The 22,115-nt window shown below is 37.3% G+C and overlaps 4 protein-coding genes and 2 pseudogenes across 6 annotated transcripts; 2 read left to right on the forward strand and 4 right to left on the reverse strand.

The window, feature by feature from the left end:
- Window positions 1–348: 348 nt before the first annotated feature.
- LOC132181055 (uncharacterized) lies at window positions 349–1,587 on the reverse strand. The gene has a single exon (XM_059594100.2). It carries the CDS (start codon window positions 1,524–1,526, stop codon window positions 483–485), a length of 1,044 nt encoding a protein of 347 aa, XP_059450083.2. The 5' UTR covers window positions 1,527–1,587; the 3' UTR covers window positions 349–482.
- Window positions 1,588–2,465: 878 nt separating this feature from the next.
- On the reverse strand, window positions 2,466–5,688 carry LOC132182085 (uncharacterized; annotated as a pseudogene). The gene is made up of 7 exons (XR_015912143.1): window positions 5,629–5,688; window positions 4,867–5,028; window positions 4,637–4,733; window positions 4,199–4,390; window positions 3,892–4,012; window positions 3,347–3,418; window positions 2,466–2,880 (listed from the first exon to the last, which is right to left on the reverse strand). The product of XR_015912143.1 is annotated as an uncharacterized LOC132182085 (transcript).
- Window positions 5,689–5,948: 260 nt separating this feature from the next.
- Window positions 5,949–7,776, forward strand: LOC132182844 (uncharacterized; annotated as a pseudogene). The gene is made up of 4 exons (XR_015912144.1): window positions 5,949–6,353; window positions 6,807–6,832; window positions 6,950–7,322; window positions 7,587–7,776. The product of XR_015912144.1 is annotated as an uncharacterized LOC132182844 (transcript).
- A 569-nt stretch (window positions 7,777–8,345) lies between these two features.
- On the reverse strand, window positions 8,346–10,929 carry LOC132181248 (zinc finger matrin-type protein). The gene is made up of 6 exons (XM_059594379.2): window positions 10,550–10,929; window positions 10,241–10,450; window positions 10,057–10,136; window positions 9,317–9,392; window positions 8,893–9,018; window positions 8,346–8,805 (listed from the first exon to the last, which is right to left on the reverse strand). Exons 1-6 carry the CDS (start codon window positions 10,679–10,681, stop codon window positions 8,662–8,664), a joined length of 768 nt encoding a protein of 255 aa, XP_059450362.2. The 5' UTR covers window positions 10,682–10,929; the 3' UTR covers window positions 8,346–8,661.
- An 870-nt stretch (window positions 10,930–11,799) lies between these two features.
- Window positions 11,800–14,215, reverse strand: LOC132182528 (Tetratricopeptide repeat (TPR)-like superfamily protein). Its single transcript, XM_059595798.2, has one exon. The coding sequence runs from the start codon at window positions 13,963–13,965 to the stop codon at window positions 12,193–12,195; it is 1,773 nt and encodes a 590-aa protein (XP_059451781.2). The 5' UTR covers window positions 13,966–14,215; the 3' UTR covers window positions 11,800–12,192.
- Window positions 14,216–16,191: 1,976 nt separating this feature from the next.
- On the forward strand, window positions 16,192–21,426 carry LOC132181349 (ribosomal RNA-processing 7 protein). The gene is made up of 8 exons (XM_059594532.2): window positions 16,192–16,421; window positions 17,771–17,890; window positions 18,222–18,320; window positions 18,427–18,573; window positions 18,712–18,861; window positions 19,162–19,259; window positions 19,935–20,145; window positions 21,011–21,426. The coding sequence occupies exons 1-8, from the start codon at window positions 16,331–16,333 to the stop codon at window positions 21,094–21,096; spliced, it is 1,002 nt and encodes a 333-aa protein (XP_059450515.2). The 5' UTR covers window positions 16,192–16,330; the 3' UTR covers window positions 21,097–21,426.
- The last annotated feature ends 689 nt before the right edge of the window (window positions 21,427–22,115 follow it).

Genomic DNA, 22,115 nt, shown 5'->3' on the forward strand with positions numbered 1-22,115 from the left:
AGTAAGGATGATCACATCACTCCCGCAACTCCTCAGGGTAGGCTTCGAGAGGCCCGAAGGGTGGCGTGATCAACCTGACCATCACAACCAAAAGCTCTAAGGAGTAAGGGTGATCACATCACTCCCGCAACTCCTTAGAGTAGGCATCAAGAGGCCCGAAGGGTGGCGCGATCAACCCAACCAAAAGCTCTAAGGAGTACATGACTCCCGCAACTCCTTAAGGTAGGCTTCAAGAGGCCCCGAAGAGTGGCGTGATCAACCCCGGTACGGTGGTACCTACCATTGACGGTGGTCACATCCTCACAATTACAGCGCCATTAAGAAGATTACTTTCCCTGCATCAGTTGGTATTGTTGAAAAGATGGTAGTACATTTTGCATTTTCTATTTCAATAACAAGCTGAGCCAGAAACAAGACGACTATAATTACGAACAAAATAAAACAAAAATCATTCCAATTTTTCCTTTCTAAATTCCTTTTACTCATTCGCTCCAGTATTTCTCATCAGCATCCTTACCATCCTCAACATCATCAGAGCTCTCCATTAAACCCATCTTAAACCTCTTCACATCCTCAACGGCCACGCTCCTGAACAGCCCCACATCAACGGCCCCAGACACCATGTGATACCCGCGCCTCCTCAGATCATCAGGCCCATCGAAGGGCATAGCGAAGCCGGCCAAGTAGGCCCCACCAGCTTTAGGCTCCACAGCCAACACGCCCTTCTCTGCGGCCCTCATCATCTCCTTCACCTTCTTGTTACCCGGGTCCCATAGATACCCCATGCTGGCACTCAGATCCAACGGCCCCATTTGAATGCAGTCCACCCCATCAATGGCCGCGATCTCTTCCACCTTCTTGACGGCCTCATCGGACTCCACCTGGCACATGATCAGCAACTCGTCCGCATAATTACCCAAATACCCTTCATCGATGCCGTAGCTCGAGGCCCTCACGACCGTGTGGGCCGAGCCGCGGATCCCATTGGGAGGGAAGCGACAGTACGAGACGGCCCGCTTGGCGTCCTTTGCGCTTTCGATCATGGGGAACATGATACCCTGTGGGCCGAGATCCAGGGCCTTCTTGGCCCAGGTGGGGCAGCTCTCAGGCAGTCGGAGGATCGCGGGGGTGCGCGTGGCGGCCAGCGCGCGGAGGCAGGAGAGCGCGTCGGAGATGCCGCCAGGGCCGTGCTCCATGTCTACGACGACGAAGTCGTAGCCGGCGAGGCCGGCGATCTCGGCAAATGTGGGGGATAAGCTGAGAAGGAAGAGGCCATAGAGGGTCTCGCCGTTGTGGAGACGGGATTTGAGGGTTTCGCGGGTGGCGATTGGAGAGAGATCAGGGGGTGTGGTGGCGGGGCTTTGGGATTTGAGAGGGGTTAGGGTTTTGAATGTGGTGGTGGTGGTGATGGGGTATTGGGTTTTGAAAGGGGAAAGTGTTAATTTGGAGGGATTGTTGTTGAAAGTGAAGGACTTTGCTCTGATGGTTGAGAGAGTGGAGGTGGAGGGACGGGTGAGAGTAGCCATGGGTGTTTCTTTGGATCTTCGGAATCTCCGTGAATCTTCAGTATTTGAAGATGAGAACAGTGGCGAGGGTAAATATGGTAAACTCTTTCTTTTTTCTTTTTCTTTTAAATTTTGAGTTTAGGGTTTTGACTTTAATAATATTTTTTATATTTAATTTGCAAAGGTTTTTTTTTTTTTAAAAAAAAAAAAAAAATTTCATGAAATTAGAATGGAAGAAACATTTTTAATTTAGTCTACTAAATAACATCTTATTCCATAACATACATTTTTAACAAGATTAACCGAGCTTGTAATAATGCATACGAGAATCATATGGCTTAAAAATTAATGTCAATTTAGTAGAATTGACTAAAAAAATTTACTTTAATCTAATTTGGTAAGATTACATTTCAAGAGTGTTTTGGAATCATACTCTATGTCGGTTATCTACCCCAAGAGATGAGCGAAATCTTATCTCCTTTTAGAATTTATTTGGAAAGTATTTGTAAAATTGTATGTTAATTTACTTTTATTTTTTGAATATAGTTAACTTACTTGATAATACTAAGTTTATTTTTTGACATGTTCACACAAAGGAAGGGGGAGTGGAGATTCGAATTAGTGACATCTACTTTAGAAGGCGTGATTCACAGTCGATTGAGGCGCTCATTTGGACAAAATTGTATGTTAATTATTTTAAGAGAAGTGTGTTTTTTCAAAACTGTTAGCAAACGATGCCGTTCGATGAGACGGCTCTAATCTATGATGCTGATGATGAGCACCGGAGTGAATGAAAGTATGAAACTTCATTTTACTACCGCTCTCGTTTTACAGTAAACAGTAAAAAAAGAGTTCAAAGAAGAATGACAGAAAATAATACATGATGAAGAAAATTCTGTGAGAAGAGTTGATCACAATGACCAAGAAAATCACAGATATGTCTATAAGTTGTCTTGTATATATGGGCCCTCTCTTTTTTCCCTTTTCCCCCTCTACTCTTGTATGGGAGATTGCAATCTAAACAAGATCTGAAAAGTTCACTTGGGGCTATAAAATTTTGGTGCCCATGGGGCATAAAATGGAAAGAGTCATAAGCAAAATTGGTAGATCATGCTAAACTGCTGATGCAATTTGTTCTTCTTTGGTTAGAGTTTCAAAGCAGCTTTTGCCATGGCCAGAGCAGAGCACCCTCATAGCTTTGATTTCCACCAATAAACCCACTCATGTGGACAAAAACACAACCAGGAATACCTGCCTCCCTCGACTGTTCTTCATCCCTAAGACCTCGCCATTGAGCAGGGAGAGGCTTTCTGCTCTCAAACCTATCAGGAGCTACTGCCACCGCCTGCACTCTCCAAGATTTGCTCCTGTCATCCTGGACATTGTGTTGCAATATGTATATTCAGAACTCTCAGCAAAATATATGCCATAAGGAGATATATGGGAAACTTATATAAAACGAGATTGGTAAACAACACGACAGAAGTTGAAAAAAATAAACAAGGGTTGGAGACAATAATCTGATGTCCATGACAGAAGTTGAAAAAAAAAACAAGGGTTGGAGACAATAATCTGATGTCCTTGTGATATAAAGTAACTAATTTAAGTAGAACAAAGGGAGACAAACCGGCCCCAATACAGACCAAGTTGATGATAGTTAACAAAACATCATTGCCTCTCTCTCTCCCTCCCTCATCATTGCACAACTGAGAATTAACTCCATATTGAACAGGGTATGCTTAGAACTTATCATTGCCACCTGATCTACTTAGGCAAAATACATCCCATCCATCTGAAGGACCCAGAAAAGGAAAAAATTTGAAGAAGATATATATAACTACCTGATAAAGAACATATTTGATGGGAGGGTCAATCTTCATCTCCTCCTCAAGCTCAAATAAGTGAAGCTTCCACTGTAGGGCGAAAAATCACATATAACACTTCTGAAACATCAAGTATATCATTGATAGACATTACAGTTTGCCATAATATAGTAGTTAATATCCTAAGCAGCATCCTTTTAATCAAGAAAATCACATAACATTTTCTGAACGAGAACAAAATTAATTGATGTAGATATGGTTACCACAATATAGAAGCTGATATCCTAAACAACATGCTTTCATTCAAGAAAAATCAAAAGCAATTCAATTGCACAGGTTATTAAATTTCTCTACCATTACCAGATAAAAAAACTATGACACGAAATACAAAGAATTATAGAAATTCAAACGTATACTAGAGAAGAAAAAGACATAATTGGAGTATTAGAAAGATCAAAGGCATGAACATCCGACAAATATCAATGAATATGGACATGAAGTGGCTTTAGACTAACGGCATTCCATACCATAGGCCAAGAGGGAGATAAGTATTGCCAACTTACAGGACAGAATGTAGTTAAAACCATAATTTCTCCCACTAGGATCACTATCCCGTCTTGCTGCAAGACACTCCATTACAATTGACCGTGCTGGTAACCACGATTTTGCATGAAACAGAACACTCTGAAAGTTGAAAAAGGTTGTTATATTGTATGCATAAACGCACGAGCAAAATAATAATAATAATAACAACTATGAACCCTTTAAATCCTAATACCCTTGCAGGTGGCTGGCAAAGTAAATGTGTTGATGAAAAAAAAATACAAAAAACAAATTCATAAACATCCATCAACTATGAGAAATCCTCACATCTAAAAACTCACTGCCAGCTAGAGCCATTGCTCGTTTAAAGGCCTCATTCTCTTTCTCAGGTGATTGATCAGGTTCTATCCAATCCAAATTTAATCTTCCAACTCTTGAAGATAAGTGCGTATTATTCACATATCTCGGAGGCTTGTCTGTATCATACTGATTTATCCCATTGTCGACAGCATCAATTGCCTGCAAGCATAAATAAAAAATGTACAGAAATCTCATTAACCACCAGTTAGGACCTACAAGAATTCAACATAATTGAAGCCATCATTAGTGATATTTCCAAAAAACATTAGGCTGTTTTAGAAGTCATTCAAAGCATCCAATGGACATCTTTATCTAAATGACCGAGGAAGTAACAGAAAACTATATTGGAAATAACCTTATCTCATAAATGCACAGCAATACCACGAATGTGTAAGAAATTAGTACCTCCATGAAGCTCTTGTATACAGCCAAAAATAAGCGGTGCACATCCGGGTGCTCCTCATCAACTCGAAGCTCCTTAGCTATTATCTCCTTTCCAATGCTAAATACCAACAACAAAAAATAAACGTAAAATTCAAAAAATGCGACCAAATCATTAGTCACATAACACTAAACCAAGCTGTGTTAGATGCATTCATTTACCACATGTAAACCATCCATATGCGCTTTTGAACAGAGAGATTAGCTTGTAGACAAGACCAGCACTACTGAGCTTAGTGGAGAAGCAGTGCCCAAAAACCTCTTCAAACCCTTTTTGGTGATGATCATACCGGTCCCGAGTTGGATCATACACTCGGGCCCCCAGCATCAAGAATAGCATCGAGACCCTCCAACACCTGCAAACCTCAAAACCATTTAAAACAAAAAAAAACACATTCTCATAGAACACTCAAACAAAACCTCCATTTTAGTCCCTAAGATTCGACCGGACCACTCCTAAGGGCCAACTAGGGTGGTCCGGCCAACCCCCAATGGGTGGCCAGCCACCCCTTAGTTTTTTATAATTTATTTTATAATTATTTTTAAAATATATATAATATATTATTATTATTTTTATTAATTGGACAGATGTCCTATTTATGTCCTCAGGATCTCTTTAGAGAAATCCTAACCATTAATTAGATATTCTCGAACTGGAAAGAATCCTATTCCGAGTAAATGTGCATTGGCTTGAAGAGAAAATAACTCAAACAACTCCTTGCCATTGCATGCCTCTTTCCTGCCAAGTGCTTAATTGGCTCAGTGCTTCATACACCAGCATTACGTCCAATCCGCTACACTAACTGGCCAAGTTTAAATTTGTTGTCTAACTTAATTTGATCAACCACTACATCTAATCCAAAAGCTATCATGTCATTTAAAAAAGCTTGCATCTCATTCTTAGTTCAATTACTTCACCTCTTCCCCCATCACCGATTCTCCTTTTACTTCTCTACCGCCTTTCCATCACCGGCCTTTCCATCACCGTCGAGCTCCTCTCCGCCCTCCTTAATCATCCCCAATAATTATTCCAATCATGTATAATGTATAGGATGGTGGGTGCTAACCCACAAAATATACTGCCCTTAGAAAATATAGATAACATTGCTAAGGCAAATTTTATTCAACAACGAAAGATAATTTTTTAAAGAGACAAGAAAGGAAGAGGAGGATTCAAACTAGTAACTTTCGCTTCATAAGGCATGGTCCATAGCATATTGAGTTACCCTGCGACTATATTACTCAAAGCAAAATGAAGGAACATAAATATCTCAAAACTTGTGTTCGTTATTGCTTTGAAACGTGAAAAAGGAGGATAAGCAAAGCTGTTTGATGGACGCCATGCCCACCACAATCAAACCCACTTTGGTTCCTTCTCCAAACCCCAACACTCTTCTCGTCAAGAAAGTTTTCCATCACATCACCCATCTTCAGCAGAGCTTCTTCTTCTTCTTCTTCTTCAAGGTCTCGGCTCGTAATCGTGTAATGCAACAGCTGGAGGAGAGTGGTAATCTGAAGGATGCACTGGCGGGTATAGTGGACGAGCGAGTACAGGAGCTGCTGAACAGAGAAGAGAACAGGGGTTTGCTTGATGGGTTGGAGAAGGCGTCGAAGAGGGTGGAGATGGCCAAGAGAGAGGTATCTTTTGGTTGTAGTAAAACTAAAATCTGCATGATGCATAGTGAAACTTATAGGACACCTGAATGAAGTGGTCTGAGTTTGCTTGTATTAATATTTAGATTTAGGGTCTAGAAGAGGGTTTTCACTCTAATGTCATGCTTTGAAGAATCAGGACTCCTGTATCATCCAATCACTGCCTATGTAGTTTTTTTGTTTTTTTTTTTTAATGGGTAGTTCAATTTACAGTGGAGTGAAGATGGAACAATTTTGAACTCCAAAAGATTATTGAAATTAGATGGTTCTGAAACAATTTGATTGTGCTTTATCATCACAAGCACATACATTCCCTATTGTGGGGGATTTGTCTCTTCGTGCAGCCGAAGCAGGTTTAGGGACTTCGGCGAATTTTAACCGAACAGACTACCTTGTTTCTTTGTTTGATTCTTTGATTTGAGTTGCTAAGAAACTTCTTGTTACTAATGAAGTTCAATGCTATGCACAATTAAGATTGCAGAATGTCTCTTTGTGCAGCTGAAGCAGGTGTAGGGACTTCGGCGAATTTCCGACAGACTACCTTGTTTCTTTGTTTGATTCCTTGATTTGAGTTGCTGAGAAACTTCTTGTTACTAATGATGTTCAATGCTGTACACAATTAAGATTGCAGAATGTCAAAGGGAGATATAAGAAGCAGGAGAAAAGGTTGAAGAAGCAAAGTGCTCTCTAGCACTAAATGTGGATGGATTTGAAGATGGAGATGCTTTTGTTGAGAAAGAGAGCAAAGAAATTGACAAAAATGAGGAGAGATTGGCGTCCATAAAAGCAGGTTTTATTTCTGCCCTTGTTGGCACCCTTGCAGGGCTGCCCATCTCCTTCACTCAGGTGACAAGCAGTTCTCAACTCATACTTCTTGTAGCAATTAACTTTGTCAGTTGCACCCTGTTTGGAGTTACATTTCGATATACAATAAGAAGAGACTTGGATAATGTTCATCTTAAGACAGGGACATCTGCAGCTTTTGGCTTTGTTAAAGGTATGAAATATAATTTAGTGTAAAAGTAACCAATAGGACAAGGTTTCAAGCATATCAACACAATAATAAAATGAGTGATGTTATTTAGTAGACTGTTATACTATCATACAATTGGGATGATGTGAACAAGTGTTGATTTTCATTGCCGCATCATCAAGTTATATAGTAATCGTATAACAGTCTATTGAATAGTATTACTCTAATAATTTTTTGATTTTGGAAAACTTTTATATTTTCAGGTTCTGATATGAAAAATGAATGCAGGTCTTTCCATGCTGGCCAGTGGACCACCTCTGGAACTAAATACTGGAAGCTTCTTCTCACATGCTTTTGATGGAGCTGTGTATGTGTATGAGAATCTTCTTCTTTTTGTTTTTGCTGCTGTTGGTCTAGAGTATTGTTTTAAGATGAGGCTACTTAGTCCTTTCCTATCAAAAGATCAACTTCAAGGTGATGTCCACATATATTAATGCCATATTCCATGTCCTGCTTCAAGCTACAATGTTTAATATACATGCAAAGAGTAATGTTACTATTTATACCCATTTTACACTTATTGCCGTGGTGTGTTTTAAATAGTTCAATTTTTTTTTTAGTAGTTGACATGAGAAATTATTAAAAGCACGTCATGTCAGTTGATGTGCAATGAGTATGAAGAGTAACATTATTTGTATACTAAATTTTTGTCTTAGGAAATGTGGTACTCATTCACCATTCATTGTAATTATGGTTTTGATTGTTGAACAGTTTCCTTTATCTATTTGACCAAATCTCTTTGCTAACAAACATGTCTATGTTTAAGCCCAAACCTAGAATCTGAAGTTAGCTGAATCAAATCGGATCTTGCTACATTAGAGAACTGGAAGTAATCGCATTGGGCGGTGTAGGCCACAGCTGGTATTTTTGGCTGTGGCCTAATGTTACTGTTCGAATGAAGGATTAGAATAAATCTTGGGTTGGAATCCCAAGATTTGGCAATGGATTATCTGAAAATTTTCTGAAGTTCAAGTGTTTGACAATGGATTACCTGAATATTTTCTCCCAATAATAATAGCAAGAAGCTATCATCAAGACTAGTCAGTATAACATTCATCTCATTTTGTACAATGTTTGCTTCAAAATTCAACCAGTAAAACGTTACTGCAGCATGATATCGAAATATATAAATCTAAGTAAATAAACAATTAAGATGTAAAATACAAAATGCAATCCAAGGATGAAACCATGCAGCGCTCTTAACCCTACTCAGATTGTCTACTTAGAAGGAATTACTCTCTCTCTCTCCAAGCCAGCATTATCGTCAATCAAAATTCATATCTAATGCCTTGTTGCTGACTTGCTAGTGATTTCTCTCATCATCTAACCAATCTTCATTCGAGGGTTCACGATCTTCTGATGGTTTTTTGGGAACTCCCCACCTCCGAATCTCATTTCTTGATTGTTTGTCAGCAGACGGCAAATTAATGTTCTCTTCTTTCCTCCCCTTCACATTAGAAGTTAAAGCCTATGTCAGACAAGAATATAAAATCAATCCTCCATATTCTAGAAAACGTGATTGAGCAGCTAATACCTCCTCAGAAATTCCTTCATGCCCCTTTGAATGGTCTTTCTTTCTACCCATTGATGAAAGGTGATTTGCAGCCTTGCTAAATAATTGAAAGCCCTGAATATCTCCATTTTTTATGCTTGCTTCCAGCTGAAAATGATAAAAAGAAAAAAGTCCAAATCACAAAAATATAGATATACGTGCATTCAGGGGCTTCCATCATGATGACCTCTAAACCACTGTTCAAGAGCCTGCATTGAATCACTGCAAACCAAGAGACCATAATATTACTGATCTTTAGTCTCTCTATTTTGCTTGGTCATAATTTAATTTATTTGCTAAATGTGGTAAGGGAACCCTTCTAATTTAATAGGGGATGGGGGGAAGAAAAATTTTGTGCTCAAGAACCCCTAATCAACAGTGCACCCAACATTTGATAAAGTTTTACCTGAATGTGAATTATGCATAATACAATGCTGGCAATAGGCAGCCAGCTCTCCTCGGGCGACAGTGACAAGTTTGACCTAATACATTAGGAGATCAAAAGAATCATGTATCTCATGGCCCCAAATCGCAGTTAAGATTACATGCCACCAGAAAAGTACTAAAAATATCAGGTAATATGGCATTCCAGACATTCTAAAACATAAAATTTCATAGCTGTAACTTAAAAGCATAAAGCAATTATATTCAACGGAATTATGTATGCTGGCCATGAAACCAGCATTAGAGTAGAAACCACCGAAGTATTTCACTGCTGATCAGAAGAAAATCCTCAAGACATTTCATAAACTACAAAACAAGGAAGCAGAACCATTCGTCTGACAAGAATTACCGTGAAGCATAGAGATCGAAAAAATCACATGGTTCATTAAACCAGGTGGTAGAGCCAATGCACCAACAGGCAAGCATATTGACAATTGACAATTATGATCTATCACATGCAAGAAGACAATAGTTTTGAATGTCAAGTACACATTCTATCGGGTCCATCAACAAACAATAACACCAAATGAAACTTTGTTCTACATGAATGACACGAAATCACACACACACACATTACTTGCTAGTATCATACTGAGCAAATGAAGTCCATACGAATCATGTCCATGTCAAAGACTAAAATTGAGCTTCTCATATACAAAAAGGTAAACAAGAAAAGCTTTAAAAGAGATTATAGAATAAAACCTTAGGTATGGAGCCAAGTATACCACTGCATACACTGCATAACGCCTGTTCCCACTATCCAGCCACGCAAACACCCAACTCTAATAACCAACGAAAAAAACCCAAATGTGAAAAGGAAAAAAAAAAAAAATTCCAAGAAATTTTAATAGTTAGAGAATCAAAAGAAAAAAGAAAATAATTTTACCAGCCAATTGAAGTAAGGGACAAAGCTAATGATCCCCATAACCGAGAACCTCGTATCAGCCAAATCAAAACCCGAATCACCATCACTGTCCGGAGCGTTACCGGTGACCGGAAAAACCAGCGAGCTGAGCATACAAGCACCGATTGCGGCAGCGAATGGCGCGTCATGGGCGAACTCTGCTCTACACGTTCTGTTCCGAATCCTCTTCTTCTGTATAATTAACAAAAGAAACCAAAAGAATAATTAATAGAGTCGCTCTATGTTTGGTTGCCGAGAAATACTTTATACAAGCCAGACAATGGGTTTTACCTTTTGGGAGCGGGGTTTAAGGGTGTAGAGGGAGGAGAGGAAAGTAGTGGGCGGCGATGGAAGTGGGAAGAGAGGAAGCTTGAGATCGAGCCGAGTGGATGAAGAGAATGAAGCGAGTGTGAGAGGGGTCATGGCTCGCCAAGCATGTAACGAGCGCAGAGAGAGTGTTCAAGTTTCAGAAGAGAGAGAGAGAGAGAGAGGTTGCTCAACGGTGGGGAAAGCTCAACGGCGGAGCCCGAGAACGGCGGCGGAGGAAAGGGGTTTCGGTGCTGTCGCCGGTACCCAAAACCGCCCCTTCATTCTGTCTCTCTTTCGTCTAAACCCATCCACCAAAATCCAAAGCAAAAAGATTCAAGTTTCAGAAGAGAGAGAGAGAGAGAGAGAGAGAGATCTTTTAAATTTTTAATACATAAATTAAAATTAAATTAATTACAAATAGAATTATATATAAATATTCGCTGGCGATGCAGGTCGACTGATTTTACATGATGGGTGGGAACGTGGAAGTATGGTGGGTAGAATTTTGTGGGTATGTTGTTGCTGCTTCAGATCCGATTTGAATAAAAAAAAAAACAAAAATTATTTGATTTTTGTTGGATTTTTGATTTTTGACATATCTTAGGAATTTCTGATTTCAATTTCATACGACATAAAATGATTTGTAATTTAAGCCAACTAATAGGCTAACTTTGTATTTGTTCCCTTTTTTTATTTTTATTTTTATTTTTTTGTATTTATTGGCCCCTTGGATTTTTTTTTTCTTTTTTGTTTTGTTTAGGAAATAGTTTAGTTTATTTTTATTTTAGTTTTTAAAAGAATAGAAGTATTATACGAATATTAAAAAATTGTGGCATTTTTGACACACTTTAGTAGTTTGATAAGCTACTTTAATGCATTTTGAACATTGTGAGGCTCTATCGCAAACAGCTGTTAATTTGTGGGGCTTTTTTAAATTTTTTCCTTAAAAATATGAAACCTTAAATCATTTTTATCACAAGAATAAAGTTTTTCTCCAAAGTTGAAAATTGTTTTTTTTTTTTAATATTTATTTATTTATTAAATTAATATCTATTCAAAATGCATGTGATTTTTACACACATTTTTTAAAATGCATATAAAGTTTATGTGTATTAAGACACACGTCCGTTTAATAACTTGTTAAAATTTTAAAGATTTCATTGAAATTACTAGAAATCTAAAACCAAGCCAATGTTAATTTTTTTTTTTTTGACATGCCATACAAAGAAAGGGGATGGGAGATTCGAACTAGTGACCACCGCTTCATGAGGCGTGGTTCACAGCCGATTGAGCTACTCCTTAGGGACAAGCCAATGTTAAATTGAATGGTGTTCCATATCAACTTAGAGAATACCCTAATCAAGTCTTGTCTGGCCTTACCTGCAGCACTGCTTCCTTGCCCATTGAGCTCAAAACGACAGCAAAGAGAGGAGACTGAAGATGATTCTGTGATCATAAAGAAAACTAAGCTCCACTAGTCAGCCATCCACAGATGAGGATGCATAGACACACTAGATAGCAAGAGTATTTGCACTCCCCAAAATGATAACCTTCTCCGTTTGTGTTGCCACGCCCTTCTAGCACCAAAAAAATTTGAGTCTCCAACTTCAGACACATCTCCAAGGTTACTTAATCTGCTGCATTTCCTTAATAATATTTTTGGACATTAAGCCTCTCTCAACCATATGATCCCAAAAGAGCGGTAAGATGCTGTTGTCACTAGCATAAGAAGCATTGAAAGATTTATAGATTTTTAGTGTTATCATCAACCTCCTTCTGTCCATTTCGTCTAACATCTTAGAAGCAACAGTTGCCTTTTCGGCTTTCAAGTAAGCATATGCCAGACTAGTGTATATAACACTGTCTCCTAGTATACCCTTCTCTTGCATAACAAGGAATATTTTTTCAGCAGAGTCAACTCTTTCTCTCTTGCATAACCTTCTTATCAGTGCCCTGTACACTGAGAGATCAACACAAAGACCTCTTTTCACTAGGTCCTCCGGGAGTCTTATAATTGCACCTTCATTGTCTTGGTTGCAATAACTGTCTATAATCCATGAGTAGGTGCAGTAACTTGGAGAAAAGCCTCCATCAAGCATATCAAACAACAGCTCTTTAGCACTGTCCATCTCCTGCACTTTGCAGAATCCATGAATCAAAGCTTTGTATGTAAATTGGTCCAGCTTCAATCCAGCCTCTATCATCTTGTTCTTAACTTTCAATGCAGACCTCATATCTCCTATTTTGCTGTAAGCATTAATCAGTGTGTTACATGTGACATTGTCAGGTTCAACATTCCTCTCACTCATCTCATTCAAGAGCTTATTTGCATCCCTTATCCTGCCGTCTTGACACAACTTGCGGAGAATTGAATTATAAGTAACAACTCCGGGGTACAACCCCTTAGCCTCCATCACCTTGTGCAATCTTAAAGCTTCTTCAAGGTCATTTACTCTGAGATGCCCATCAATCAAAGTAGTGTATGTTACATGATTGGGAGTAGCACCTTTAATTTCGTGGAAAAGCCTTAGAGCCTCTCTCATTCTACCTTCCCTAGAGAACCCATAAATAAGGGAATTAAAAGTAACAATATCAGGACTCACACCTCCTGTTTCCATTCTATCTTGCACAGCCAAAGCCTCATAGTGCATACTCCTCTTGCAGTATAATGAAATCAACGTATTATATGTAAAAAGATCAGGAAAAACACACTTCAATTCCATCTCACTTAACAACTCCTCTGCCTTCTCCACATCCCCAGACTTGCAACAAGCATGCACCAACACATTATAAACGTGTATGTTCGGTACAACCCCTACCCGAACCATCTTCTTAAAGACTTTCCATACCATATCAGCCATCCTATCCTTAACCAAACAATTCAAAAGCACAGTACAAGCATGCAAATGAGGCTGTAACCTGTGCACCCTCATGAACTCAAACACCTGCATTGCATCCAGGGTCATCTTCGACTTCCCGTAAAATATCACAAGCCAGCTCAAAACATGCGAATTCACATCTGGGTCATCGTAATTCCTCACCAGCGCATTCAAAACCGAGGTTGACGACAGAAAATCCTTGTGCGCAATTTTCTCAAGCAAGTCTTGTGCAGTTTTGAAGTGCTTATGCTTAGCGAGGATGTGAACCATGGTCCATGAACATTGCAAAGAGTGCTTATAGTTAGCAACAGATTCAACCCACTTGAAAAATTCCCAAGAAAGAAGCCAAGGACCGCGACTATAAATTGAGAGCTGTAGGAGTACCTGGAGGATGGTGGTTGAGGTGAGACTGGAACCAATCTTGGGTTTCAAGAGGTTGTTCCAATGACCCTTTACTACAACTGCACAAATAGTTTGAATCAACTGGGTCTCACTAGTTAAACAAACTAAGGCAGCCATAAGTTTTGTCGTAAAATGTTGTCACATTCTTTTTGGTTCTAAGTATGTTCAGGGGTGGTTCATAGGTTTCAGGATGTTGATTCTCTGGACTAAGAAGCTCAATAGAAGTGGCTACGTTGACAATCCTCTATATTCATTTCTGCTAATTTATCCTCTGAGAGTCAATAGACCTCGCCGCTGAGCGAAAATGTACAAGAAAAATGAAGTGGGAGGGGAGAGTGAGGCAGAGGAAAACTGATAATTAGGAAGATCAGGCACATCGTCCTATATAGGTGTCTAAAAAATCCATAGCACTAGTTTTTCAACCCTTCATTTCTTTTCATGAAAATTTTGAAATTAAATTTAAACCTTTGAAAAAATTAGGACGTTCAATTTGTGACACGACTTGTAAATATGACACGAATCTAACATAAATTTAAATTGTTAAAGTTGATAAATCTGACAAATTTAATTATATGAGTCGGGTTAGAGTTGACTTATATAATTTTATACATATGTCTCAACACAATGCAAACTTAACACACGACATAATAACTATTAATTTTTTATATAACTCACGAACTCAATATAAAATTAGATGGTTAAGATGGAGGGGTTTGTTCAATTTAATTAATAAGTCATATTAGGGTTTACTTATATAATCTTATACTCGTACGGTCGTATCTTGAGGCTGTGTTTGCCAAGACGCTCGACCGGACCAAGACCTCAATCCCAAATTTTTTTCTCAAAATCAATCCCAACATTCTTATTTTTTACATCAAATCTATCACTTTTTATCATTACAAAACAAATTTTTTTAACTTTTTTATATAAAATATTCTTACTTTTTTCTCTCATATCAATCGAATCTGCTACAGTACCGTTTCACTCCCTTTTCTCATTCCTTTGCCAAACACAGCTTGAGACAACCCGTGAATTGTCACCCTTCAAAAACACTACAATACATGTTTACAGCAGCTAAGCCAAATCAATAGGCTTATATAAGATTCTAGAGGTTTCGTTGTAAATTTTTATTTTTTTATTTTTTTATTTTTTTTCAAAACAAAAATATTAATAAACAATTAGAAACACAAAACACTCTAAATTGTTTTTATTTTTTTTTATCATATTAAAACACTTTTTAAAAATAAAAAAGAATACCCTCTAAAACACATTAACAAATATACTCGCATTTTTCAAATTCAATTTAAATTAAATTCATAATTTAAAAATAGAATTTTAGCATTTTCTTCAAATATGGCATTATGTTTGAAAACATGGTTTAAAAATAGTTTTATTTTTTTAACATATTTTTGATATCATCTTTGAATTTGATATAAGCATTCAAATTTAATGTTTTAGAATAATAAATTCTGAATATAAGATTTGTGGCAAATCACTTTTTATTGAAAATTATAAAATCCTATATATGCATATAATTTCAATAATATCATCAGAAATTGATAACTGTTTTTTAATAGTATTGAAATTGCGATGTTTTTAGTATTTATCAAATAAGTTAATAAAATAATTGCTCATTTTTTAATTTAAGGGTTAAATACTAAATACCCCTATGGGGTTTCGTTTCTTTTTTTTTTTTTTTTTTTTTTTTTTTCTCCCTAGGGTTTAATTTTTATCATAGAAGGTCTATGTGGTTTTGATAATAGATCAAATTAGTAATTCCGTTAGTTGACTTAACTAAAGTCTACATAGACCAATCAAATGTTGACACGTGGCGTGGCACCTACTTAAATTTTTTTTTAAAAATGTATTTTTTTTTTTTAAAAAAAAAAAAAAAAAAATTGAGGGTGGCTTTGGCCATTTGGGACACCCCCTTTGGCCATGGGGGTGGCCTAGCCACCCCCATCTGGCCAAAAAACCACCCCCAGTGGGTACTGGGAGTGGCTCGGCCACCCCCATGGAGCCTAGAAGATGATTTCAGCCACCCCCTTAGTGCCGAGCCACCCCCTGTGGCTCAGCCACCCCCATCCGGCCAAATCGGCCACTCCCAAATGGCCAAGGGCTACACCTAATTTTTTTCCTTTTAAAAAAAAAAAATACATATTTTTTTAATTTTAAAAAATAATAATAATAAAAATTAATTAGGTATCACGTGTTAATATTTAATTTGGTCTATTATCAAAACCACGTACATCTCTTTTGATAAAAATCAAATCCCATGAAAGAAAAAAATAAAGAAACGAAATCCATGAGGTTTAACCCTTAATTTAATTAGACAAAAACCCCAGCCTATTGCCTATCGGTGAAACTTGCACCAAAAACACTTGCAGTGGCGCCCTAAAACTTCTGTGTGTTTCGCTCCGCTCCTTCTCAATAAACCTCCGTAGTGTTGTACACGGAGAGAGCGAGAGAGAGAGAGAGAGAGATGGACTTGCAGAAGGACCAGAAGAAGCAGAGGAAGAAGAAGCAAAAGAATAAGAAGCTGCGGGAGAGCAGTCCCGAGCTGCCCGGAAAGGGTTCGTCGCTTTAATGCTCTTTTATTTATTCTTAATTTACGTTTTGGGTTTGATTATATATTGGCACTTCGCTTTGTGTTTCCATTGATTGAGATGGCATCTGGGGTCTCTATTTTTTTAGTCCTCTTGATTGAAAAGATGAGTTTTTTTTTTTTAGTTTGATGGGTTGCAGCCTTTTATTGATTTTAATTCGTGTATTCTCCACATGGGTTTTATCTGTTTTGCTATACCAATGTACGGTTCCATCGGCAGGATTTGATTTAGAAAACTCAAACACAATGAAGATGTTTTGTGTTTTGCAATAAGTGTTTTGGTATGAGCAATTTAGGACAGTTTCGGCTGAAACGCGCTTGAGAGAAGTATTAAGGTATCAAATCTGTGGGTATCCAAGTCACCAGGCTTACTTTATTTCGGTTTTGTTTTTCTGGGTGCATATGCTTGATTATGGGTTTGGTCTAACCACACTACAGCGAATGCTAGGCATATTATTATACTATTTTTTAGTTTCTATAGACATTTAGCTGAAGGTTTTGGCAAAGAGTAGCGTATATTCTAATGAAGATTTGTCTCAACTAAGGCTAATATTCATATACATTCTTAGAATTATTAGGATGCACTTACAAGGTTCCTATTCATGTGGTTCTTTCTTTCTTCTTGAAACAAATTCTTTGTTTCACCAGGAAGCATACAGACATTTTACATTTTTAAAGGTCAGTCATTTTACATACAGACATGCATATAAATCAAAAAGAAAGATCATACGTTTTTTGGTTTTTGGACTCAGAAACATTTGGAATCTTGGCTTTTTATTCCCGCAGTTTAATTTGCAGTAAAAGTAAATGGAAGATATTGGAATGTTTCTTCCTTTTTCTCTATTTGAGTCACAAATAGAAAATGCTAATTAAAATAGAGGTGGGAGGAGGGCTAATGTTTTTTTTTTTTGATAAGTAAGGTGTGAATTCTAAAAAGGCCATTTATTGGTCTTATGTATGAATCATAGACTTGATAGGATCTTAAAAAATGTAATTGGAGTGATGATCATAATTAATCCGATGGATCCATTGGCAGATGGATACAACTCATCTGAAAACAGTGATGATATTCCACTGCCTTTTTAGAAAAAGTTGTCCTTAATATAACCAGTGTAAAATCGTCCGCCCCACGGGGGGATTAGGGCCATGGCATACATGTATATGACCTTATTGTTAATGTAGATTTCGTAGATTTTGGATATTTTCTACTTGCAAGACACATTTGCCTGATATATATTGCTGCTGAAATATTTAGAGGCAGTTGTTTGTACTAAAGTTTATTGGCTATTACAGTAGTGCCTACTTTCTTATTTCCAGATGAAATTTTGGTTACAAAAGTGTATATGGAAAAGAAAGAGTCTACCGAAAAGAAGAAGAGAAGAAGGGAGAAGGGAAGTTCTGTTGACATTGGCAAAGCTGTTTGGAGCAATATTGAAGGTATGTCAACAAGATTATAAAGCTGTTTTTTTTTTTTTTTTTTTTTTTTTTTTAATCTTTATAGATTCTTGCTGCCTAGAACCATCTGATACATTTTTTCCTTCCTTCTTGGGTACATCAAAAGATCTGGTGGTTGTAGAATTTTTTTGAATTCTCAATGCATGTATTACTTTATTTTATTCTTTTGCTGTTCTGTTTTTCATTAATCTGAGATCATTATTCTCCATTCTTTACTTTAGTCATGAAGCACACCATTTTGATGCTATATAGGTGACATTCATACTATTATTTTCAATGTTCATCATAATAAAGTTGATTTTTTGGTCATTAGATGATGGAGTGGCAAATGGAAGCCATTTCCAATCTGAAGAAAACATTAAAAGTTCAGGAGGGCTCAGGGAGGCTGATGTTGAAACAGAGATCCAAACTCGTAAATGCGCAATGGCTTTTTTTTGGTCTAGACCTAGTGTCACAAAATGACATCAATTTAGTTTCAATTTCACATAACTTCATTGGGTTTCTTATTTTTCTTGTAGGCAAGTCCAAGAAAACTAAGAGAAAGAATAAGCAGGATCATGATTCTCCAAAAAAGGGTAAGAAGTCACTGAAGAAGGGAGAAGCTTATCAGGATGAGGTATATCGTCTCTCTCCTGGGGATGAGGGCTGCTCCAAAGGGATGGCATGTATGAATTTTTGAATTCTGAACATTTGCTTTTGTGTGTTCAACTGCTCACAATCTAGTGGATAAATATTTGAATTTTTGAATTCCGAACATTTGCTTTTGTGTGATACATATAAATAGGCAAAGTTTTTCCTAATAGGTAATTTGAAGAAAGCTAGAATGAAGAGAAAGAAGGGTCAAAATTCATCCAAGGAAGCTGAGAAGTCACAGGAAAGGAGAGGAGAAGCTGATCATGATGATGTTTATCAAATCTCTTCTGTGGATGAGGACTGCTCAAAAGGAATGCAAAGTATAAATTATTTAATTTGGGACATTTATCTGTGTGCTTTCGATTTCTCATAACCTAGTGGCAAGAAATACTATTTAGTAAACAAATGGCTTTTTCTTATTTTTTGGGAAAAGTAATTGTTAAATCCCCCCGCCCCATAAAAAAAGCCTCTGAAAATAATGAAACTTGCTTAAAACAATATTGACTAAGTTAACATGCATAATCAGTTATTTTGAGAATGTTTCAAAGCATCATTTGCTACTATTAATTGATGGGCATGATTCATGAGATGGTTTGCTTATTGAAACTTCTTAATTGCAGAATGGATTATGGAATACCACCAAAGTAGACTAGGGTTGAAGGTCTTGCAGCAAAAGATTGATGACTCTATAACTGCTCATGAGGCACAACTAGAACAGGTGTCGTCCTCCCCTATAACTCTGTCAGTGATTCTTAATTTGATATTCAACTATAGTATCCTTTTAATCTCAATTACTTATGAAAAAAGAAAAAATTCCTCTCCTACCACTGTTGTACCTGTGCCCTGAAGAACAGTTTCCTACTTGCTTCCCAAATCAGGGAAAAGTTATGTGCACGTATACAGGAATATATGTGTGTGAATAAAGCACAGTTGTTATAGATGTTTGATCAAAAGAGCATTCAGTGGGTTGATATACGCGCTGCGCTTCATACTACACTTTTGCACAATTTTCCTTGAACAGGAATGCTGTTAAGTATATGCCACATATAGCAGTATCAAACCTCCGTTCTGCAAGATTAGCATTTTCTCCTGCAAAAAGGGAAATGTGCATTTGTGTCCATCACAATGTATCATGTTGGTGTTGCTCATGTCCATCACAATGACCAGGAATTCATGAATACATCTTTCATGGAAAATATTCTATTGGTCAATATGGTGGATGTGTCTATTCTTATAACATTGTGGAAACTTTTTTACTTATCAATATGGTGGATGTGTCTGTTCCTATAAAATCAATATCTTGCACATTCAGAAAAATTCTGTGGTCTTCTTTTTTCCGACTATTATCTATGAGGCTCACACTTTAGTCATTAATTATCTTTTTATCATACAGGGAAGGAAAGAAAGAGAGGCCCAAGCTGCTGAAGGGGGTTGGACTGTTGTTGCACATCATAAAGGAAGGAAAAGGACAACGGAAGCTGAAAGTGGAACTACTATGGGCTCTGTAGCCCAGGCTGTTGTGGAGGACAAGATGACCAACAAGAAGCGTAAAGAAGTTGGCTTAGATTTCTACCGCTTTCAAAGAAGAGAAGCCCAGAGGAACGGTAGGGATAGCTTATTTTCATTTTCTTTTCCGGAAAACCTGGTTTTGCATTATGCTATATTATTGAGAATCTAATAAAGAGCTTAGAATTCAGAAGTTGAATGTGGACACCTCTAAGTTTCCGATATTGAAGGAACATTTTCCTCTTTGTCATTTATGATTATTTTGTTTCGGCTAATTTTTTCTTTTTCTGCTTTTATAGTTAATATGTTATTTCTACAATGGTTATGTATAAACATGACATAGAGCTTGTAGAGTTTAGTTGGAGTTTCTGAATGCGCATGAAATGAATGTCATGCTGCTCTTGGTAAAAGAATTCGAGGGACAAATATTTGTTTCTTGTAACAGCCACATACATCCCCAACTGCATAATGTATATTGCATTTCACTTGTCTTTATGTGTCTGTTTCCTTGCAACATAGCTTGTCTCTATGCTGTTCTCTTGGATATACCAAGTCAAACATGTACATTAAGGTTTCTAATCCCTTTTCAAGATGTTTCTTGCATTTCTTAAAGCAAGCATTTAAAAAGGTCTTGTCTGAGAGCCTCATAAGTTTGGGCAAGTCCACTGTATATGGACCAAGTACCAACATGCCTTAGGAATAACATAATTTTTGGCACATGGTTTCTGATATCAGAATATGAGCGGTATATCAATACATTATTGGCCTATGCCCTGGCCTGGTGGTAATGGGTGTCACCATCACTCATGCGGTACATTCATGCATGTATATGAATGTAGCATGCATACATTTAGTGTGTGAAAAAGTTTAAGATAAGTGCATTTTAAGGCTTTTATCCTTCATGGATGGCTCTTGTATATAAGTGATGGTGCAGAAACTGATGCATGGCATTATTCCTTGCAGAGGTGATGATGTTGCAAAGCAAGTTTGAGCAGGATAAAAAGCGGATGCTGCAACTGCGAGCTGCTAGGAAGTTTCGACCGTACTGAACACTGCACAGTAGAAAGCAAGGCCAGCAGCTGAAGCATCAAAAAGATTTTAGCCTGATAATTGTTGCATCAAAATTTTGCTCGAAGAATAACATCCGCCAAAGAAACAAGTGGGTTGATCTAGCGAGACATACCATTTTCACAGTCAAAATGGTGGCGCTGGCCTTCCCAGGATTACATATCAATCGTATAACTAGTTGTTGTGCTTTATCACGTCATTGACATTATGAACAACCCATTATTCTAATTTTGGAGGAAACTTCCCCCTCCCCCTTCCAAGCATCTTTTTATATTAAGGCTAAGGCCTCACCATCCGAGAGTTTTCCAATCCGTCTCAAAAGTGCTTTAAATGTGTTTATACTGTTTTTCTTGGGTGTGGCCGACATATCCCTTCTTTTTTTGTAAGCCAATTGTCTCCGCACTTTATCAAATTCATTGTGTGATTTCCATTTGCTTTTCTTTCAAAATATGACGACTCTTTCGGCTCTTTTGCCCGGGTCCAGTTTGGCTGCTTGACATTTTTTGCTCATGTCAAATGCTTTTTCATTACAGAATAAAAATCCTAACATTCTTCTTTTACCCAGAAAAAAAAATGGTGATGCACGAGATGCCTTTTAAGAATAATTATGTAATAATAATCCCAAGTTTGTGGCATCATCTCACATTAAGTTTTCATTTGAAAAATAGTAGTTATATTAAAATGAAACAAGAAAACAATTAAGGGAGAGATAGCTTGTGTTTGCCTGAAAGGGTATGGCAGCTGCAAGAAAGATAAGTTAACATGCAAATCAGGAATTAATAAATATAGTTCTTAATATAAAATAAAAATGTAACAATATTTTTAAAATGTCTTGCTATATTAGTTAAAATAGAGCATTCTCAGTCATATAAGGGCATTGGGAGTCTATTTCCTAAGTTTAGGAAATATATTTAAGAAGGTTTGCTCCTTAAGTTTAGGAAATATGTTCAAAAAATCACAAAAAAATTTTACAACAGTCCCAGAATGAACTTTAAACATT

This window comes from Corylus avellana, chromosome 5, assembly GCF_965113065.1.
Source record: "Corylus avellana chromosome 5, dhCorAvel1.hap1.2, whole genome shotgun sequence".
Lineage (NCBI taxonomy): Eukaryota > Viridiplantae > Streptophyta > Magnoliopsida > Fagales > Betulaceae > Corylus > Corylus avellana.

Excerpts from the sequence above, each read along its gene's own strand:
- LOC132181055 (XM_059594100.2), bottom strand. The coding sequence starts at position 1,526 with ATGGCTACTCTCACCCGTCCCTCCACCTCCACTCTCTCAACCATCAGA.
- LOC132181248 (XM_059594379.2), bottom strand. The coding sequence starts at position 10,681 with ATGACCCCTCTCACACTCGCTTCATTCTCTTCATCCACTCGGCTCGAT. Across the intron at positions 10,137-10,240 it reads TCCCTTACTTCAATTGGCTG|AGTTGGGTGTTTGCGTGGCT; the intron begins GTAAAATTATTT and ends GTTGGTTATTAG. Across the intron at positions 9,019-9,316 it reads TATGCATAATTCACATTCAG|CTGGAAGCAAGCATAAAAAA; the intron begins GTAAAACTTTAT and ends TATCATTTTCAG.
- LOC132182528 (XM_059595798.2), bottom strand. The coding sequence starts at position 13,965 with ATGGCTGCCTTAGTTTGTTTAACTAGTGAGACCCAGTTGATTCAAACT.
- LOC132181349 (XM_059594532.2), top strand. The coding sequence starts at position 16,331 with ATGGACTTGCAGAAGGACCAGAAGAAGCAGAGGAAGAAGAAGCAAAAG. Across the intron at positions 16,422-17,770 it reads TCCCGAGCTGCCCGGAAAGG|ATGAAATTTTGGTTACAAAA; the intron begins GTTCGTCGCTTT and ends TCTTATTTCCAG. Across the intron at positions 18,862-19,161 it reads CTGCTCAAAAGGAATGCAAA|AATGGATTATGGAATACCAC; the intron begins GTATAAATTATT and ends TCTTAATTGCAG.